Here is a 15156-nt window from a genome sequence, read left to right as displayed (position 1 = left end):
CTGGGCGCCAGCGGCCCTCACTCCATTCACGCGCAGGGGAGGGGGCGGAGGAGGGGCCGGCGGGGCGGAGGGAGCCGGGACGGGGCGGGGAGCCGGCGCTGGGGGCGGGGGGAGGGCGCGAGGCCCGGAATGGCAAGAGGCGGGGCCTCGGGAGGTAGTAATGAATCTGCCCCCTCCCGGGGGAGAGCAGAGGAGCTTTAATACATGTATAAGCCAAAGAGGAAACTCTGGCTGGGGCAGTGCGCGGAGCTCCGGCAGTTCGTGGGGAGCGGCGGCCGGAACGGCAGCGCGGGTGGCGGCTACGGCGGGAGCAGCACAACAGGCAAAATACAATAGAGGCAACAACAGAAGGGAGCCCGTGGTCCTCTCCCGTAAACATACTCCCCTCCGCCGCCGCCTCCCCCTCGGCACCGCGCGCGGTGCTGCCTGGTGCCCGAGGCGGCTCGGACTGCTATGTAACCGCGAGACTGCGGGAGGAAGGGGACCGGGGAGTAGAGGTCCGCCTGTGGGAGGCCGTGGGGGCCAAGTTTGCGGCCACTTCTGCACTCGCTTCCCTTAGCCCCCGCCTGCCTCTTCCTGCAGCTCAGCTGTCCTTCGCCTCCTCGCGTGCCCGGCGACCATGGTGACGGTGGAGGAGCTGCGGGAGATGGACTGCAGCGTGCTCAAAAGGCTGATGAACCGGGAAGAGAACGGCGGCGGCGCGGGCGGCAGCGGCAGCCACGGCGCCGTGGGGCTGCTGAGCGGCGGCAAGTGCCTGCTGCTGGACTGCAGACCGTTCCTGGCGCACAGCGCGGGCTACATCCGAGGCTCGGTCAACGTGCGCTGCAACACCATCGTGCGGCGGCGGGCCAAGGGCTCTGTGAGCCTGGAGCAGATCCTGCCCGCCGAGGAGGTGCGCGCCCGCCTGCGCTCCGGCCTCTACTCGGCGGTCATCGTCTACGACGAGCGCAGCCCGCGCGCCGAGAGCCTCCGCGAAGACAGCACCGTATCGCTGGTAGTGCAGGCGCTGCGCCGCAACGCCGAGCGCACCGACATCTGCCTGCTCAAAGGTAAACTCGGGCGCCGGGGCGCGAGCGGGAGGGTAGGTGTAGCGGGGCTTGCCGGCCTACGCATTAGTGGGCAGAGGAAGTGCCTGGAGGGATCCGTGGCTGTGAGGATCCCGGCGCACTCCTTTGTGCGCGCTGGTGTGCATGGGTTTGCAAGGTTTTTGTGCGTTTGTGTGCAAGTGCGAGCGCCTGAAGTCCTCAGAGGCGGTGCGGGTGCTTTTCCTCTGTCACCTGCAAGTCGGTGCTCTTCGGAGATTTTGCGTTTATTTACACTCCCTAACCGTCAGGCCTCTTAGGCGAAGTGACTCCAAGCGTTGCCCACCTATAGTCCGGGGCGTGCTCCCAGTGCCACTGTGCGGGTGGGGACAGGTCGGGCCTCTTGGTTTGGGGTGCCGGGGCCCTGCGCTGAGTCCGGAGAACCCCAGAGGCGGGGAAGAGGGTGAAGTGGGAATGGCTGGGTAAATGAAGAAGGGCAGATCGTGTTGCCGACATCGTGTGGAGCTATCTTGTCTCGTCCCGTGCTGCCCAACTCCGAGCTCCGCCTGGAAGGTGGCCAACTTCTCCCGCCTGGGGCTAGCCCCCAGCTCTGGGAGCGGGACGCGGGAGGACTGAGTATTCGGGGGAACGCGAGATGGGACGGTGCCCCTTCAATTCAGGCCGCGGAAAAGTACGACCTTTTGTTCAGACCCGATTCTCGACTATCTGTTGGCTGCGCGTGCTTGCTTTAAGGGAACCCTGGAGCAACTCTTCGGGGACGGGAGTTCTTGTCAAATCTGGAAGTCAGAAACCCCCAAAGGACCCCGTGCTAAGTAATCCGAGGGACAGAGCGCCGGCCGCACCTGCCCGGCCTTGTCGAGCCGTGGCCCTTGGCGGTCCTGGCGTGGGGGGGAGCGGGCAGGACCGGCTGTGGGTAGGGGCGCCCCTGCCGCGCTGCGCCCCTGCCTCCCACCGCCGCATTCCGCGCATTCTTTCGCCGGCGTCCGGTCCTTGCCTCCGAACCCGTGAGGCGTTTCAGACCCTGGCCTTCAAAGAGCCGCTCCTTTCCCCGCGGGCGCCCTTCGCCTCCTCCCTCCTTTCCTTCTCCCTCCGGACCTGCTCAACAGAGAGGAAGGGAGGTGGTGGCGGCAGGAGGGGCGGAAACCTCTCCCGCCGCCCTTTCCAAAAAGCACAACACTGCTCAGTGCGGGCGAGCCGGGTTTGCCCCTGCAGAACAGCGGGGGGCTTTGTTCTCGGCAGTTGTTTCCTGGCCATTTGACCTGTCAGCTGCTGGGGAAATGCTGCTGTTGACCTTCGGTTGAACTACTAAGGCGATTTTGCTGATTTTTCTTTTTCCGTGAGGGCTGCCTTTTGCACCTCCGATGGAACCTAATCCTCCTCTCTTCTCCCCAAAGCGCTTTAAGGGAAAGTGCCGGGAAGGGGTCGCACCGGAAGGGCCGGGCGCCCGGGATCCGGCGGCCTCGCCTCCCTGGTGGCGGAGCAGTGCCCGGGAGCCCCCGGCGGACGCACGTCCAGTTTCCTCCCGCGCCGGTGTGGGGGGCGAGGCTGGCGAGCACGCCTGCCCTCCCCTACCCAGTGCTGGCGTTCGTGGCAACGCGGAGAAAAATTTCTCCGGGGCGACCGTCCCCTCTAGTGACACGGGCTGGCCGGGGTGTTCTCGGTGCCGCCCTACCCTGGACTCTCCCTCCTGATTTAGAGCCCAAGCCCGCGCCTTCCTTAGCGGGCCTCCGAAGCCAGGGCCCTTCTGGACGTCGTGCAGACCCACGTGGAGTCGGTGCATTTTGTTTTGTTTCTCTTCCTGGAAGAAATCCAGAGGGGATCGCCCTAGAGCAGCGCCGGGGCCTTGGCCCCTGGGCTTATTCCGGGCGCGAAGACACCTAAGCCCCCGGGAGGAAGTCGTATTTTTAAGGTTTCCTCCTCCGGGTCGTGGCACCCCCCCTGGTCCCGCTGGGAGAGCCCATTGCCAGATCTGTCCCGAGAGCTGCCCCGCGGACTCGCCTATAGGCGCGAGGCTCATGCTCGGGGTCAGACAGGAGCCTCTGCGTAAAATGACAGCCCCTAGTAGGACAGGAGCCTCCGGGTAAAATGACAGTCCCTTGGCCGTTGACAAGCCCCTGGCCAAAGGAAAAGTGTTGTATGGGCTCTTTCCTCCCGAGGCCTGCACTGTTTCCTGGGGTCTGACCCGGTGTAGCAAGAGGGCGACGCTAGGCTTCTCCCAAGTCCACATCCTCGAGCGTCTAGGCCTGGGTGGCAGGTAGAACTAATGCCTTTGCAGGAACAGGCCCGGGCAGTAGCCCGGAAAGGTTCAGCTGTGTCTTCTAAGCAAAAGGAACCTACCTTTGGGAGCAGCCCTCTAAAATTCAGAGGGGTGGGTGGTGGTGATTGGTGGTGGTGGTGGTGGTGGTGAGGGGGGACTAGTCATGTAGTGAAGACAGAATGGCTGCCAGGTTAACAGGGCCGTATTCTATGTAACCTAGCTGCTTCTCCTATCTGTGCTGAGGAGAGGAAGTCTCAACACCGTTCCTCTTCCTCCTCTTGGCTCTCTAATGAAAAGACATCCCTAGTGAGGCCAGGAAGACCTGGGAGGTGTCTGCTCGCACAGGGCTGGGAGAGGAAAGCATGCCTCCTGAGTTCTGGCGGTGAAAATGTGGGTTCGTGGGAGGGCCCTCTGGGGGCAGGGAATGAAAGGGAAACACTGGAGGAGGAGGGAGGAAAAGCCCCTTAGATTATCTTCGTAAATGCCCCGAGTGGGTTAGGGCTTGGCTGATTCGGTTCCCGTCGGAGTTGCTCATTTGAATTTTCATGTAATGGGACTTTGTGTAGGTCTCATTTCACACGTGGTTGTGAGCGTGGAGTAAACGTGGTCAGACATTAAGACCCCCAAGTGTTGGTCTCTAACAACCTGCGGGACAGAAATGCAGCAGAATATTTTCAGAAGTTATATTATCTTTCGCAGCCAAAGGCTCTCTAATTCTACCAACCAATGGTGTTTAAAAATCAGGTTTCTATTTCTGCCGCTTGGAAGGGCAGTGGTTACTCATGGAGGTGGTTAAAAATACCACGTGCAAGAATTCACCGTTAAGAGTAAATGTTATTTAATATCAATAAAATGCTGCCTAGCCTGTACATTTCCTAATATTACCCAAGTTTCGCTAAGAGCGGTCACTTAAATCACTACATTTTCTGGTCTTTTTGCTAATAAAAGATTCCCATTGGCGTGAACCTTTTTTTCCTTTCTTTTCTCTTCCTTCCTTCTTTCCTTCCTTCCTTCCTTCCTTCCTTCCTTCCTTCCTTCCTTCCTTCTCCTCTAAGGTTGCTTTAATTTAAAATCCTGTAAGGCATTTTTGGGGAAAGTTTAGAAATTTCAGCTTTTCAGATTTTATTACAGTACACATCTCCTTTGAAGTCCCTTTCTCTTTCCTTCGTAAATCCTCGGATTGGGGTTTTAGACCCTGGTCATTAGAGAAAGACAGAAAGAGCATTTTCTTACCCTAATAGAAGTCATTCTTTGCCTCTCATACTTCTCAAATAAGTCAGTCTTATGCAGAAGATTTTTAGGTATAAAAATACTATTTTACTTTTCTCCTGTCTAAAATTCATCTCAGCTCACGACTTTTGTCTGTTTTTATTTGAGTTCTGATTTAAAAGTTGTCCTGGCACTGTTTTGAGAAAGGATGATCAATGAAATAGTCTAGCTTCTTCCTCCAGGTTGGAACTCACATATGGTTTAGTCCTAAGGCCTGACCATACAGATGGTGACCTGACACTTATCTGTTGGAAACAGCCAGCAAGGCCAGTGATGGAGTGGGGAGCGCTCAGCCGGCAGCCCTGCTAACTGTGGTGACTGTCTCGTCTCTCCCTGTCCCCAGTTGCCCAGCCCCGCCCCCCAGGTCAGTGGCATCGAACAGAAGACCCTGGGGGGGGGGTTTAGGTTGCACCCCTCCTCCACCCAGAAAAATGAATTAGCGTTTCTTCTTACAAACATGACACAAAGCCCATGACAGCCAAGGCTTGACATCAGAATGACACAAAATGGTAGGCCTTAAAGATAATCTCTAACTTCCATTGCAGTTCGTTAAAGAATGACAACGAATGAAGCAAACTCACTGGTTTTTGCATCATTTGAACTGGATGCTTCCAAGGGACAAAAATAACTAAAGACGGGGTGTAGATACCAACTGAAAGTGAAAACCTGATCATTACTAAGCCTATCCCAGTTCCCTTGGGCTTGTTCTCGGGGCTCACAGGGGAGGGGGCTACACGGGACTGAGGGAGGGTGGGTTTTTTTATTTTAAGATTTTATTTGGGAGAGAGAACGAGCCAGGGAGGGGGTCAGAGGGAGAGGGAGAAGCAGACTCCCAGCCAGGACCCCGGGATCACAACCTGAGCTGAAGGCAGACGCTTCACCGACTGAGCCACACAGGCGCCCCAAGGGTGGCCCTATTTAAGGAGCCAAGAAATTCCTTTAAAAAAATCACAACATCTGAAACCAGATAGCCAGTTTCCTCACTGGGAGGCGTTGCCGCCTGACAAAGGCAGTTTGATAGGAAGAAAAGTCCACTCTCCAACGGAAGGCCGCGGAAGCCCGCTTGCTGAGTGGAGCAGATAGCCCAGAAGTTCTGGGAGGGACCGCAACCCAGACCCGGCCCCAGATTGGCAGTAGGTGGCAGCCAGCTGGCGCAGGACGCCCAGGTCTGTGCCCGGGGTCCCCGCATGAGCAGCTCACTCAGGTAACTTTTCAGTATTGCTCAGGGTTTACATGGGTGCTCACCGAGGTAGCACCCACATCAAGGGACGTCCTCACAGCCGGATGACACGGACTTTCTTGCTGGGTAGCATCGGCCTTGTGTTTTTTGTGCCAGGAGAACAAGCCCCTGTCTGTGAGCCCTGCCTGTGAATGGGTGACATGCTGAGGATTGAGAGGGTAACTGAGAGAGTGACAGCCGTATTAAGATCCATGACCATTGTCACCACCAAACGACTGGCTTTCCCCATCACAGACCCCACTAAGGGTCCGATTGTGGTGATCTGATCAGCACTACATCAGCCTGCCTTTTCTAGAACACTTTCCTGCATCCTGTCCCAGCCCTGCATGGACGCGTGGCCTGTGGGTGGTCCTTTGCAGTAAGCTGTGACAGTTGCCTTGCTGTGTGAGTGTGAGAAAATGAGTGTGGAGCTCAGCTAGGAGAGGGAGTTATTCCTCAAGAAAACTGACGGGGTGGGGTGGGGAGGAATTATGTTCCTTTTCTTCCCTCTAGCCTCTCAAGTTTCAAAATGAATATGAGAAAAAGAGAGCTTTAAGACTAGAAAGTCTATTATTAAGAACACGGGAAAAACGGGTCAAAATTAGTCAGAATATCTGTTATGGAATTACATTCTGTTGGACACAGACAGAACAGGTAGAAAGTCATTGGTGTATGTGTCATGAAATTCAGAAGCTCGAAAAGCAGATCCTTAGAGACACCTGCTGTCAGTCCGTAGTTTGCAAATAAAGTTCGTGGCATTTAGGGTCACAGAGTATTGGCACTTAAAGATACAGTCTAAAATCCTGACATCGTGGCCTTGTAGGGACATAGTCACACCTGAAACCAGAGTTCCATGAAATTATATACCCTCTTTAAACGGAATGCATTTCCAGAGGCTTCTATTCTGTTATATCCCATTTGCTGGTCAAGACTTCTAAGTGACAACCTGTAGTTTGAAAAGCCCTGGAAAGAAGCAGAGTTTGGTGAAATGTCAGGAGTGTCCTGTTCAGATCCTTTCTGTTTTTGCATGAAAATTCTGTGTCTTCAACGGGGTGAAACCAGCAGGCTGTGCGTCCCCCAAGAGAAGAACCACCAGGAAGGCAAAGATGGGCACACAGCAGGGTGGGCTCCTGATGGCCAGACTAGCAGATGGCTTCGAGGCCAGTGGGCTGAACGCTGGCCCTGCCCTTACTTGAGGGGGGCCCTGAACCTCAGTTTCCTCTTTTGTAACATCGGGGCCAGTCACCTCAAGGGCTGCTGGTTGGACCCATGTTTGGAAAGAGCCTGGCACAGAGTGAGTATTTCCCCTTAGTAACAGTGGCTGTCTTTTTAACTAACATGGCGCTGATGGCCGTAGAGGATGGAGCCTCTTGTGGGGTGTGGGCGTGAGTGGTTTCCTAACTTGCAGGCTTCTGCTGCTACCACCCTGCCTGCATGCTCTTGGCCGGTCATTGCGTGTTCTACTCATCTGACACGTCCTGGCCCAGTGCAGCTCATCGGCCTGCAAAAAGGACCTCCTTTGGTGCTGCTCCTTGTAATGGATCCTCCAAAGCTAGGGACAGCTCAGGAGGGAAAAACCCTCTCATTGCTGCCCTGGCCTGGGTTGCTCCAGTCCCTTGGGCTAATCTCGTCTTCACTCGATTCCTTTCTGCGTGTTCTTTAAAGATCTGCCAGAGGGAACTGACTTCAGTCATAATGATTCTGCTCCATTCTAAAGCTGTCTTCTCGCACCCTCTCTGTCCTGTTAGGAGAAGTCTGGGGGCTGTGGGGGCAGGGGATGACAAATGGCCCTCCTTGAGCCTGGTCTGGCCCCGGGTCACCTCTGTCCTGCCCAGTTGGCTGTCTGACCCCTGCCCACCATTGCCCTGGCGCCCTCTGCTTGCGGCTCTGCTGTGCTGTCTGCAGGCTGGGCTGAGCCACCTGGGGGCAGTGAATGGCCCCGATGGGGAAAGGTCCTGGACAGTGCAATGCCTGCCTTTCTGTCCGATGACCGGATCTCAGGACTGTGAGTGGAAAAAATTCAGTGAAGGCCGGGAGGAGAAGGCTGTCCAAAGTCTGGAACGTTGCCAGTAATGCTGGGTCCCCTTGTAGGTGCCAAAAAAGGAAGGCTTCATTATGTGTCTCCCCGAGGCCAGGCGCAGGGCCCCGGCTGTTCCAGGTGGTCCTCAAGGGACACTGCCAGGCCCCGACGGTTCATCACATTTTACAGATGAGGGACAGGCTCAGAGAGGTTCCATGATAGCCCTAGGCCGTACAGCTGATGATTGACTGGGGTGGGGTGCAACCCAGACCTGCGAGTCTGACGGCGTGTCAGTCTGGTTCCCTGCCCTGTACCTTCTCCGTAGTGGGAAGAACACCGTGTCAATCACTCTGAGGCCCCCACCACTTCCGGTGCCCGGGGCGGTGTTGGGGGATGGTGGTGGTGTGGGATGCTCCTCCTCTGTGACCTTGTCCCCTGGCCCTGGCCCCCCAAGACTCCCCCACTCACTTGCCTATGGGTACTGCCTGTCTCGGTGATGGGCTTATGGAGGGCACCGCCCAGGCCTTACGTTTCTTTGAAAAAAAAAATGTATATAGCTCAAATTATGTCATATAAACACAGAGATTCGTTTACTTAAACTCTTCAAATTCTGTAGAAATGTATAGAGTAACAAGTAATGGCTTTGTATATAAGTGTTCACCAGCGGTGTGTCGATTGGTCCGTTTCCCCTTCCACCCTTCCAAGGGGAACACAGAGTGAGGTTTCCCGAGTCCTGTCTTAGGGACACTTGCTGGCTCTTCCCCCATCCTCCCTTCACTGCATTTGGGGCAGCTATGTTTGTAGCCTTCCAGGAAAAAGGGGTGCTAATGGGCAGGAGGGGTGCCCCTGTGCTGAGATGACCGGGAAGGCCACCAACACGCCTGAAACCGCCAGTTCTGGTCTCTCGAGCGGGTTTTCCATCCGGGGAGGTTGGGAACTGTGGCTCAGCGGGAGCCAGGCCAGTGACCAGGGAGATAGCCATTTACATCCCAAGGGAGGGAGTGGAGGGGAGTACAGAAGACTGGGGCTCAGAGGAAAAAATGTACACCGTGTTTCTGTAAGCCTCATGATGGGGCGAAGAATCATTTCCCTTCCTCAGCAAAGCAGTATTTTCTAGGGGCGGGCGAGCGGGATTTGGGCAAGTCATTGACTAACCATCACACGTCTGCACGGTGGACGGTTCCCACGGATGGACTGAGGGCACACTGGCCCAACACCGCTCACACACAGACATTGAGCTGTGCCAGCCACCTACGTGACTGTCGGGTGAGCGGGTCCGTGAGAGTGGTTGTTCCGCAACCTGCAGTTTCTGTTGAATTAATTTATGATCCACTGTGGGTCCTACAGAAACTGCAAAATCAAAATACAAGCAGGGCCAGATGTGGACAGTCGATGCTAAGTTACTCACCAAGCCACGTGCCGGAGCTCCCAGGTGAATCAGAGACTGGCCAGGCTTTTCCGTCCTCCTGGTGTCCCCCGGCCACTCTGCCTGCATCGCTGCCCACCCCCAGCCAGCCTGCGCTTCCCTGCCCGGCACTAACCCGATTCCAGAGAAGTTGGCTGTTTATTCTAAAAAGACCTCCCTTCCCCGGAAGACGATCCCACAGATAACCATTCCAGAGCTTAGCGGCTCTCAGGGCAGGAAATCCTGCCTAGCCCCAAACCTGTATGGAGCAAGAGGGATTTCTATTTAAGCCCGTTTCCTCTTATTTTGGCCCCTTGTTGATGGAACAGCTGTTTGTGAGGCCGGGCGATTGGCATCTGTTCTGTTGCTGAGATCCAGAAGGGCTGGTGCCAGGGTAATTTTTTTCCCCCTTCTCTCCCACATCTCCAAAGGAAGGGCTGCAGTTGGGGGGTGACAGACATCTCTGTAGGTCCCAGGGCCCGGCACCAGGCTCCCTCTGTGTTCATGGAAACCCACAGTGGCCATCCTGTCTCCCATGCTTTATCATCGCCCTCAGGAGCTGCTGTGGAAGGTCCCTTCGGCATACTGCCCCTGCACGGCCTCCTTTCTGTGTCTGCATCCCCAACCGAAGTCTTGTTCCTAAAACTTGCCTTCCTGATGAAGGCCCCGCCAAAGGAAGCTCTGTGAGGGCTCCGTAGCCATTATCTCTGGGCCCACAGCGCCACCTGGTGGCCAGTGTAGATCCAGCCAGCCCCAGCTTCGTAGCCGTTCTCCTCAGTCTAGGGGTACGATACAAGTCCTTTCTGGTTTTCTGCTGTGATAATAATAGTGACCCTATTAACCCGAACGTGTTTGTCTTTTACAGGTGGCTATGAGAGGTTTTCCTCCGAGTACCCAGAATTCTGTTCCAAAACCAAGGCCCTGGCAGCCCTCCCACCTGCTGTGCCCCCCAGCACTGCGGAATCCCTGGACGTGGGCTGCAGCTCCTGTGGAACCCCACTGCACGACCAGGTAGACTCGGGGTCCAGAGCCCGGGAGCAAGTGGCAACGTGGGGGCCAGGGGGCTTATTTTCAGGTCTCTAATTTTCAGGGGTTTGGGATGCAGTGCCTCAGTTTGGGGAGAACATAGTGAGCCCTCAGTATTGGGGTGGGGTGTGAGGGAGGGTCCATTTGATCCTTGGAATTCTTCCCCTTCCCTCTTACTAGCCTCACTCTGAAAAATACAAAGACATAACTTTCTGCCTTAGCCTCGGAAGTTAGGTGCAGACAAGCGAGGACCGCTAAACCGGAAGCGTGTGACCTGCTATGTAGAAAGCTGAAAGAGCACCCCTCTTTGAAGGCGCGGCCCAGGGACCTGAGGCCACCCCCTCCATGTACAACCCACTGTAAATGCCAAGTGGACATACATGGTCGGCCAACTCCCCTAAGAAAACCAGCTCAAGCTGCTGTATTCCTTACAAGCCAACTCCTTCTAGCCCTTTCATTTAGATGGAGAGGGAGTGAATTTATGGGGTCCAGCAGCTCTATTCCCAAATCCCAGATCCTAGATCATCCGAGTTGATGTGACTCAGAAAATGTCATGAATTTAAGCCAACGTTACCTCCTGTTGCCAAGACCCCTCCTCTTGTCTGTGAGGCTGACGTACACCTGCTCTTAATGTGCCAAGCGAAGATGTATCCTACCAAGGAAGTCCCCACGCCACACACCAGATAGCTTGGCCAATAGTAGGTGTAGAGGAATGTCGCAAATGGTGCGGCAAGGCCAGCGTGGCGCCTGCCACTTCGTGTATCGAGGCGGACGGAGGTGGGCCGCTTGAACCGCTGGGTGGGGCCCGCCAGGCTTTACTGTCCTGCCCTCTCCTCCCAGTAGGGAGGAGGGGAGAGGCTGGAGAAGCCACCAGGCCTGTCATTCCACCGGGAGCCCCATCAGGAGAAGGGGAAAGCTGGGCGGGCTGTGTTCCCAGGGGTTCTCCCTTGGGCTTATGAAAGCCCACCTCGGACAGATTCCCTCACCCCGTCCTCCCTTTTCCTGGGTGCCTTACACTCACCGTGTCCGGGGGCCTTTGCTTTCCCTTTCTGGTGCAGGGGGGTCCCGTGGAGATCCTTCCCTTCCTCTACCTCGGCAGTGCCTACCACGCCGCCCGGAGGGACATGCTGGATACCCTGGGGATCACGGCCCTGCTGAACGTCTCCTCTGACTGCCCAAACCACTTTGAAGGACACTATCAGTACAAGTGCATCCCAGTGGAAGACAACCACAAGGCGGACATCAGCTCCTGGTTCATGGAGGCCATCGAGTACATCGGTAGGTTGGCGCTGTGGCGGACGCCAAGGGCCGGAGGATGGGAGGGAACCATGAGTCCTCACCGTTGAAGGATGGACATAGGGGGCGCTGTGTCCAGCGTGTACCCATTTCCCCTCTGCCTCTAAGGGAGGCTGGCCGCCTGGATGTTGTGTTGGGGTCAGATAGGAAGATCGACTCCCACTCCCGTGCTGTTAGCCTATCCCGCCAATAACGTTTTCCTCGCGTCCGGATGTCTCTATGATGAGGCTTTGGGGATGGGGAGGAAGACAAATAAAGGGAGAGTTGGGACATTGTTTTTGTTTCTGCAAATGGAAATCCTTGAAGGTATGTTGGGATTTAAGCGGCTTTTGAACACGGGTTTTTCCCAAGCTTAGTGCATTTGGTAAAGACTCAAAAATAGCCTGGATGGGTGGAATCCTCGAGTCCCCTGCAGTGGGCTTCTCCCCTCCCCCTCCTCAGCTAGGAATGTTATTCCCTGAATGGGAGTGCCCCTCCTCCAACCGTCCACAGACAACCCCTGCCCCCCCCCCCCGCCACTGTCCCGGCGGGGAGGGGGCTGGCTGCCCGCACCTGCCGCCTGGCCACCCCGGGGGGCCGCGCAGGGCACTAACGGCGCCGCGCTCTCTGCCCCAGATGCGGTGAAGGACTGCCGCGGCCGGGTGCTGGTGCACTGCCAGGCGGGCATCTCGCGCTCGGCCACCATCTGCCTGGCCTACCTGATGATGAAGAAGCGGGTGAGGCTGGAGGAGGCCTTCGAGTTCGTCAAGCAGCGGCGGAGCATCATCTCGCCCAACTTCAGCTTCATGGGGCAGCTGCTGCAGTTCGAGTCGCAGGTGCTGGCCACGTCCTGCGCCGCCGAGGCCGCCAGCCCCTCCGGGCCCCTGCGGGAGCGCGGCAAGGCCACGCCCACCCCCACGTCGCAGTTTGTCTTCAGCTTCCCGGTGTCGGTGGGCGTGCACGCGGCCCCCAGCAGCCTGCCCTACCTGCACAGCCCCATCACCACCTCCCCGAGCTGCTAGGGCCGCGGGGAGCCCCGCCCCGGACCCTGCCGCCGCCGGCTCCCTGGGCTCCCTGCGGGGTGGGGCTCGCGGGGACTGACGCGGGAGCCCGGCGCCCAGGCCCCCCCCCGCCCCTCCTCCGGGCCGGCTAGAATGGCAATAAGGACTGCGAATACACCTTACACGCAGACAGAACACTCCAACCGAGAGCAATAACGGCTGCCTCCGCGGGCAGGGAAGACCTCGGTTTGGTTGTGTGTCCGTGTTACTTTTCAGATAGGAATTTCTTACCTCATTTTTTTAAGCAGTAAGGCTTGGAGTTATGAAACCCACAGATCCTGGCAAATGTGCCCGCCCAGTTTTATTAAGGGGGGGCGCGGGGGGAAGGGACAAAAAGAAAACAAGTTTGCCGGAAGTGCCTGGTTCTGTGTGCTTCCTTCGTTTCTTTTGTTCTTGTAACAGGTTTTGGTTTTTTGTTTTTTTTAAGAAATCTTCCAGGATGTGGTTTTCCTTTAGAAATCACCAACAGGTGGATAGTGATGCTTAATAATAAATAAAGGTATTTATTAAGAATTTCCTCAGCGTATGCAAGTGCAAGGAGCCTAGTGAGGGTGCGCGTAGGACATATGTATGTCCGCGCCCCGCCGCGGAGCCGAGGGCGTGCAAAGGGCCAGGCCGCTAGGAGCTGCACGGTGTCTCCCAGCTCGCACTGGTTGCGACCAAGAAGTAAGCAGGCTGGGGTGGCAGGAGGAAGAAAGGAAGGACTACTTTCTGATTCCTTTTGAAGCTGGTTCCTGGGCACAGGGAACGCGAAAGCGGCTCTAGGTCCCCATGATACAACCTTTTCTTAGGGTCAGTAATTCCGTTTGGCGGTGGGAGCCTTTTCTCACACATCTGCTGGAAGACTTGTCTATCATCTGTGATAAATGCCGCATCGTTAAAGGTGCTCCTGGAAAATTGGGTGCCATTGAGACTGTCTTACGTGGGAGTCCCACAATTGGGTGCAGTCGAGATTGCCCTATGTGGAGCGAGGCCCTTGGGGCGAGCAGCTAACTAGAGATGGACCTGACGTGAATCCTCGGGTGATGGGAAGCACCGTCTTCTCTCTTCTGCATAGATCTGTGGTTTTCATTTTAGAGGGTTTGCCTCTTTGGAGGGCAGTAGAGCCACAAGCTCTTGGCTTCTTAAAATTCCAGGTTTAGGTAGCTCATTTTTCCAGGCCCTTATTTGAATAAGACGAGGGGAGTGAACACCATGTTTGAGGTCTAGAAGGGAAGAGGGCGTGAGTCAGGTGCTGGCTGCTCGGCTTCTATCCTGGGCACCGTGGGCACGCGGGTGCCATTTTGGAATCCTTTCTTGGGCTAATGCCATTTTAAGGGGCCTCTCCAAATGGAGATAAGGCTTTTGGAGGAAGAAGGATGTTTTCTGTGGGTTGGGCTTGGGGGGAGGGAGGAGGGAAGCTACATGTGACTTCATTTGTCGTAGTGTGGAACCGTGTTGTTACGGAGTGCCAGCTTACAGGTGTTTGCAAACTTGTCTAGAAATGAGAGCATGTTTGGTCTTTGGGTTTCTTTGGGTTTGGTTGGTTTTGGTTTTCTTTTTAGCCCCTTGTGAGTCTCGATCTAAATGAACGTTCTCGCTCATCCATAAATAACTTCAAGCCTCAGTGTCAGAATAGCATTGGAATTCTCTCTTCTCCTGGCATCCCAGACAGGACCAGGTTCATTACATTTCCTTCCATAAACATGAACCTGTGTTGGCATCACTCACCCTGCCTTTGTCAAGCCCTGTCTTTGGGGGAGGCCAGAGTTCCCGCTTCCTGTTTTTTGAAAAGCCAGGGGCTCCCTCCGTCCCCGGGAGCTGCTTGGCTGAATAGGTAGGGGTGAGGTGAGGGGTTGGGGTCCTTGGACAATGGACTTATTTAGAGATGGCACAGTTGGCTGTTCCCACTTTTTCCTTGATTCCTGGAACTGCTCTGTGTTTTGTGATGAGTGAGGTCCAGTGAGTTCTGCAGCTTCGAGAGCTATGGGTTCCAACAGCCAATAGACCTGGGGGGTGGGGGAGCCTGTGGCAGGGGAGGGAAAGTCACCTGGAACAGACTCACTTTCTATAGAACAAGTGTACATTTGCCAAAACCTACGTATCGTGCTTTCCCGGACTGGATTCCAACCACACGGACATTTGGAGCTCGGGACCAGCCCCAGACATATCTTTCCCCCTGCTTCCCAATTCAAGTCTTCTGTCACCATGTCAAACTGTTATTTATAAAGCCGTTTTCTTTGTACTTAATAACAGCCTGAGTCCCAGAACTCTGGGAGATAAAATAGGAAATTGGCTTGATCTGAAAAGGGGATTTTTTTTTTTTTTTTTGTCATAATTCTGCCATCAAGAAGCCTCTTTGATGACTCGAAATAACTCTATAAGGAAGACACCACCACAGGGTCAGCTCAAATGGCCGGGTGGATTTCAGTTGGCATCTCTCCCATGAAGTGATTTCTGGTGATGCAAAATTTCTGTAATGGCCAGAAAACCTTGCCACTTTCACTGATCTGTCAGCAGTGCTGCTGGCTACCTTGGATCTTCTCTAGTGACCAAGGGATGCGGTCGGCTCCCTCCTGGAATCTTGTGTGACCCAAGGTTG

At 55.5% G+C, this 15156-nt stretch overlaps 1 protein-coding gene across 1 annotated transcript; it reads left to right on the top strand.

Moving 5' to 3' along the window:
- The first annotated feature begins 205 nt into the window (after positions 1 to 205).
- DUSP4 (dual specificity phosphatase 4) lies at positions 206 to 14881 on the top strand. Its single transcript, XM_045779326.2, has 4 exons — positions 206 to 1049; positions 10079 to 10224; positions 11298 to 11517; positions 12151 to 14881. Exons 1-4 carry the CDS (start codon positions 620 to 622, stop codon positions 12534 to 12536), a joined length of 1182 nt encoding a protein of 393 aa, XP_045635282.1. The 5' UTR covers positions 206 to 619; the 3' UTR covers positions 12537 to 14881.
- Positions 14882 to 15156: the final 275 nt, after the last annotated feature.

The sequence above is a fragment of the Ursus americanus genome, chromosome 27, assembly GCF_024610735.1.
Source record: "Ursus americanus isolate L20-20 chromosome 27, mUrsAme1.1.p, whole genome shotgun sequence".
NCBI lineage: Eukaryota > Metazoa > Chordata > Mammalia > Carnivora > Ursidae > Ursus > Ursus americanus.
This window is presented reverse-complemented; position numbering and strand designations above follow the sequence as displayed.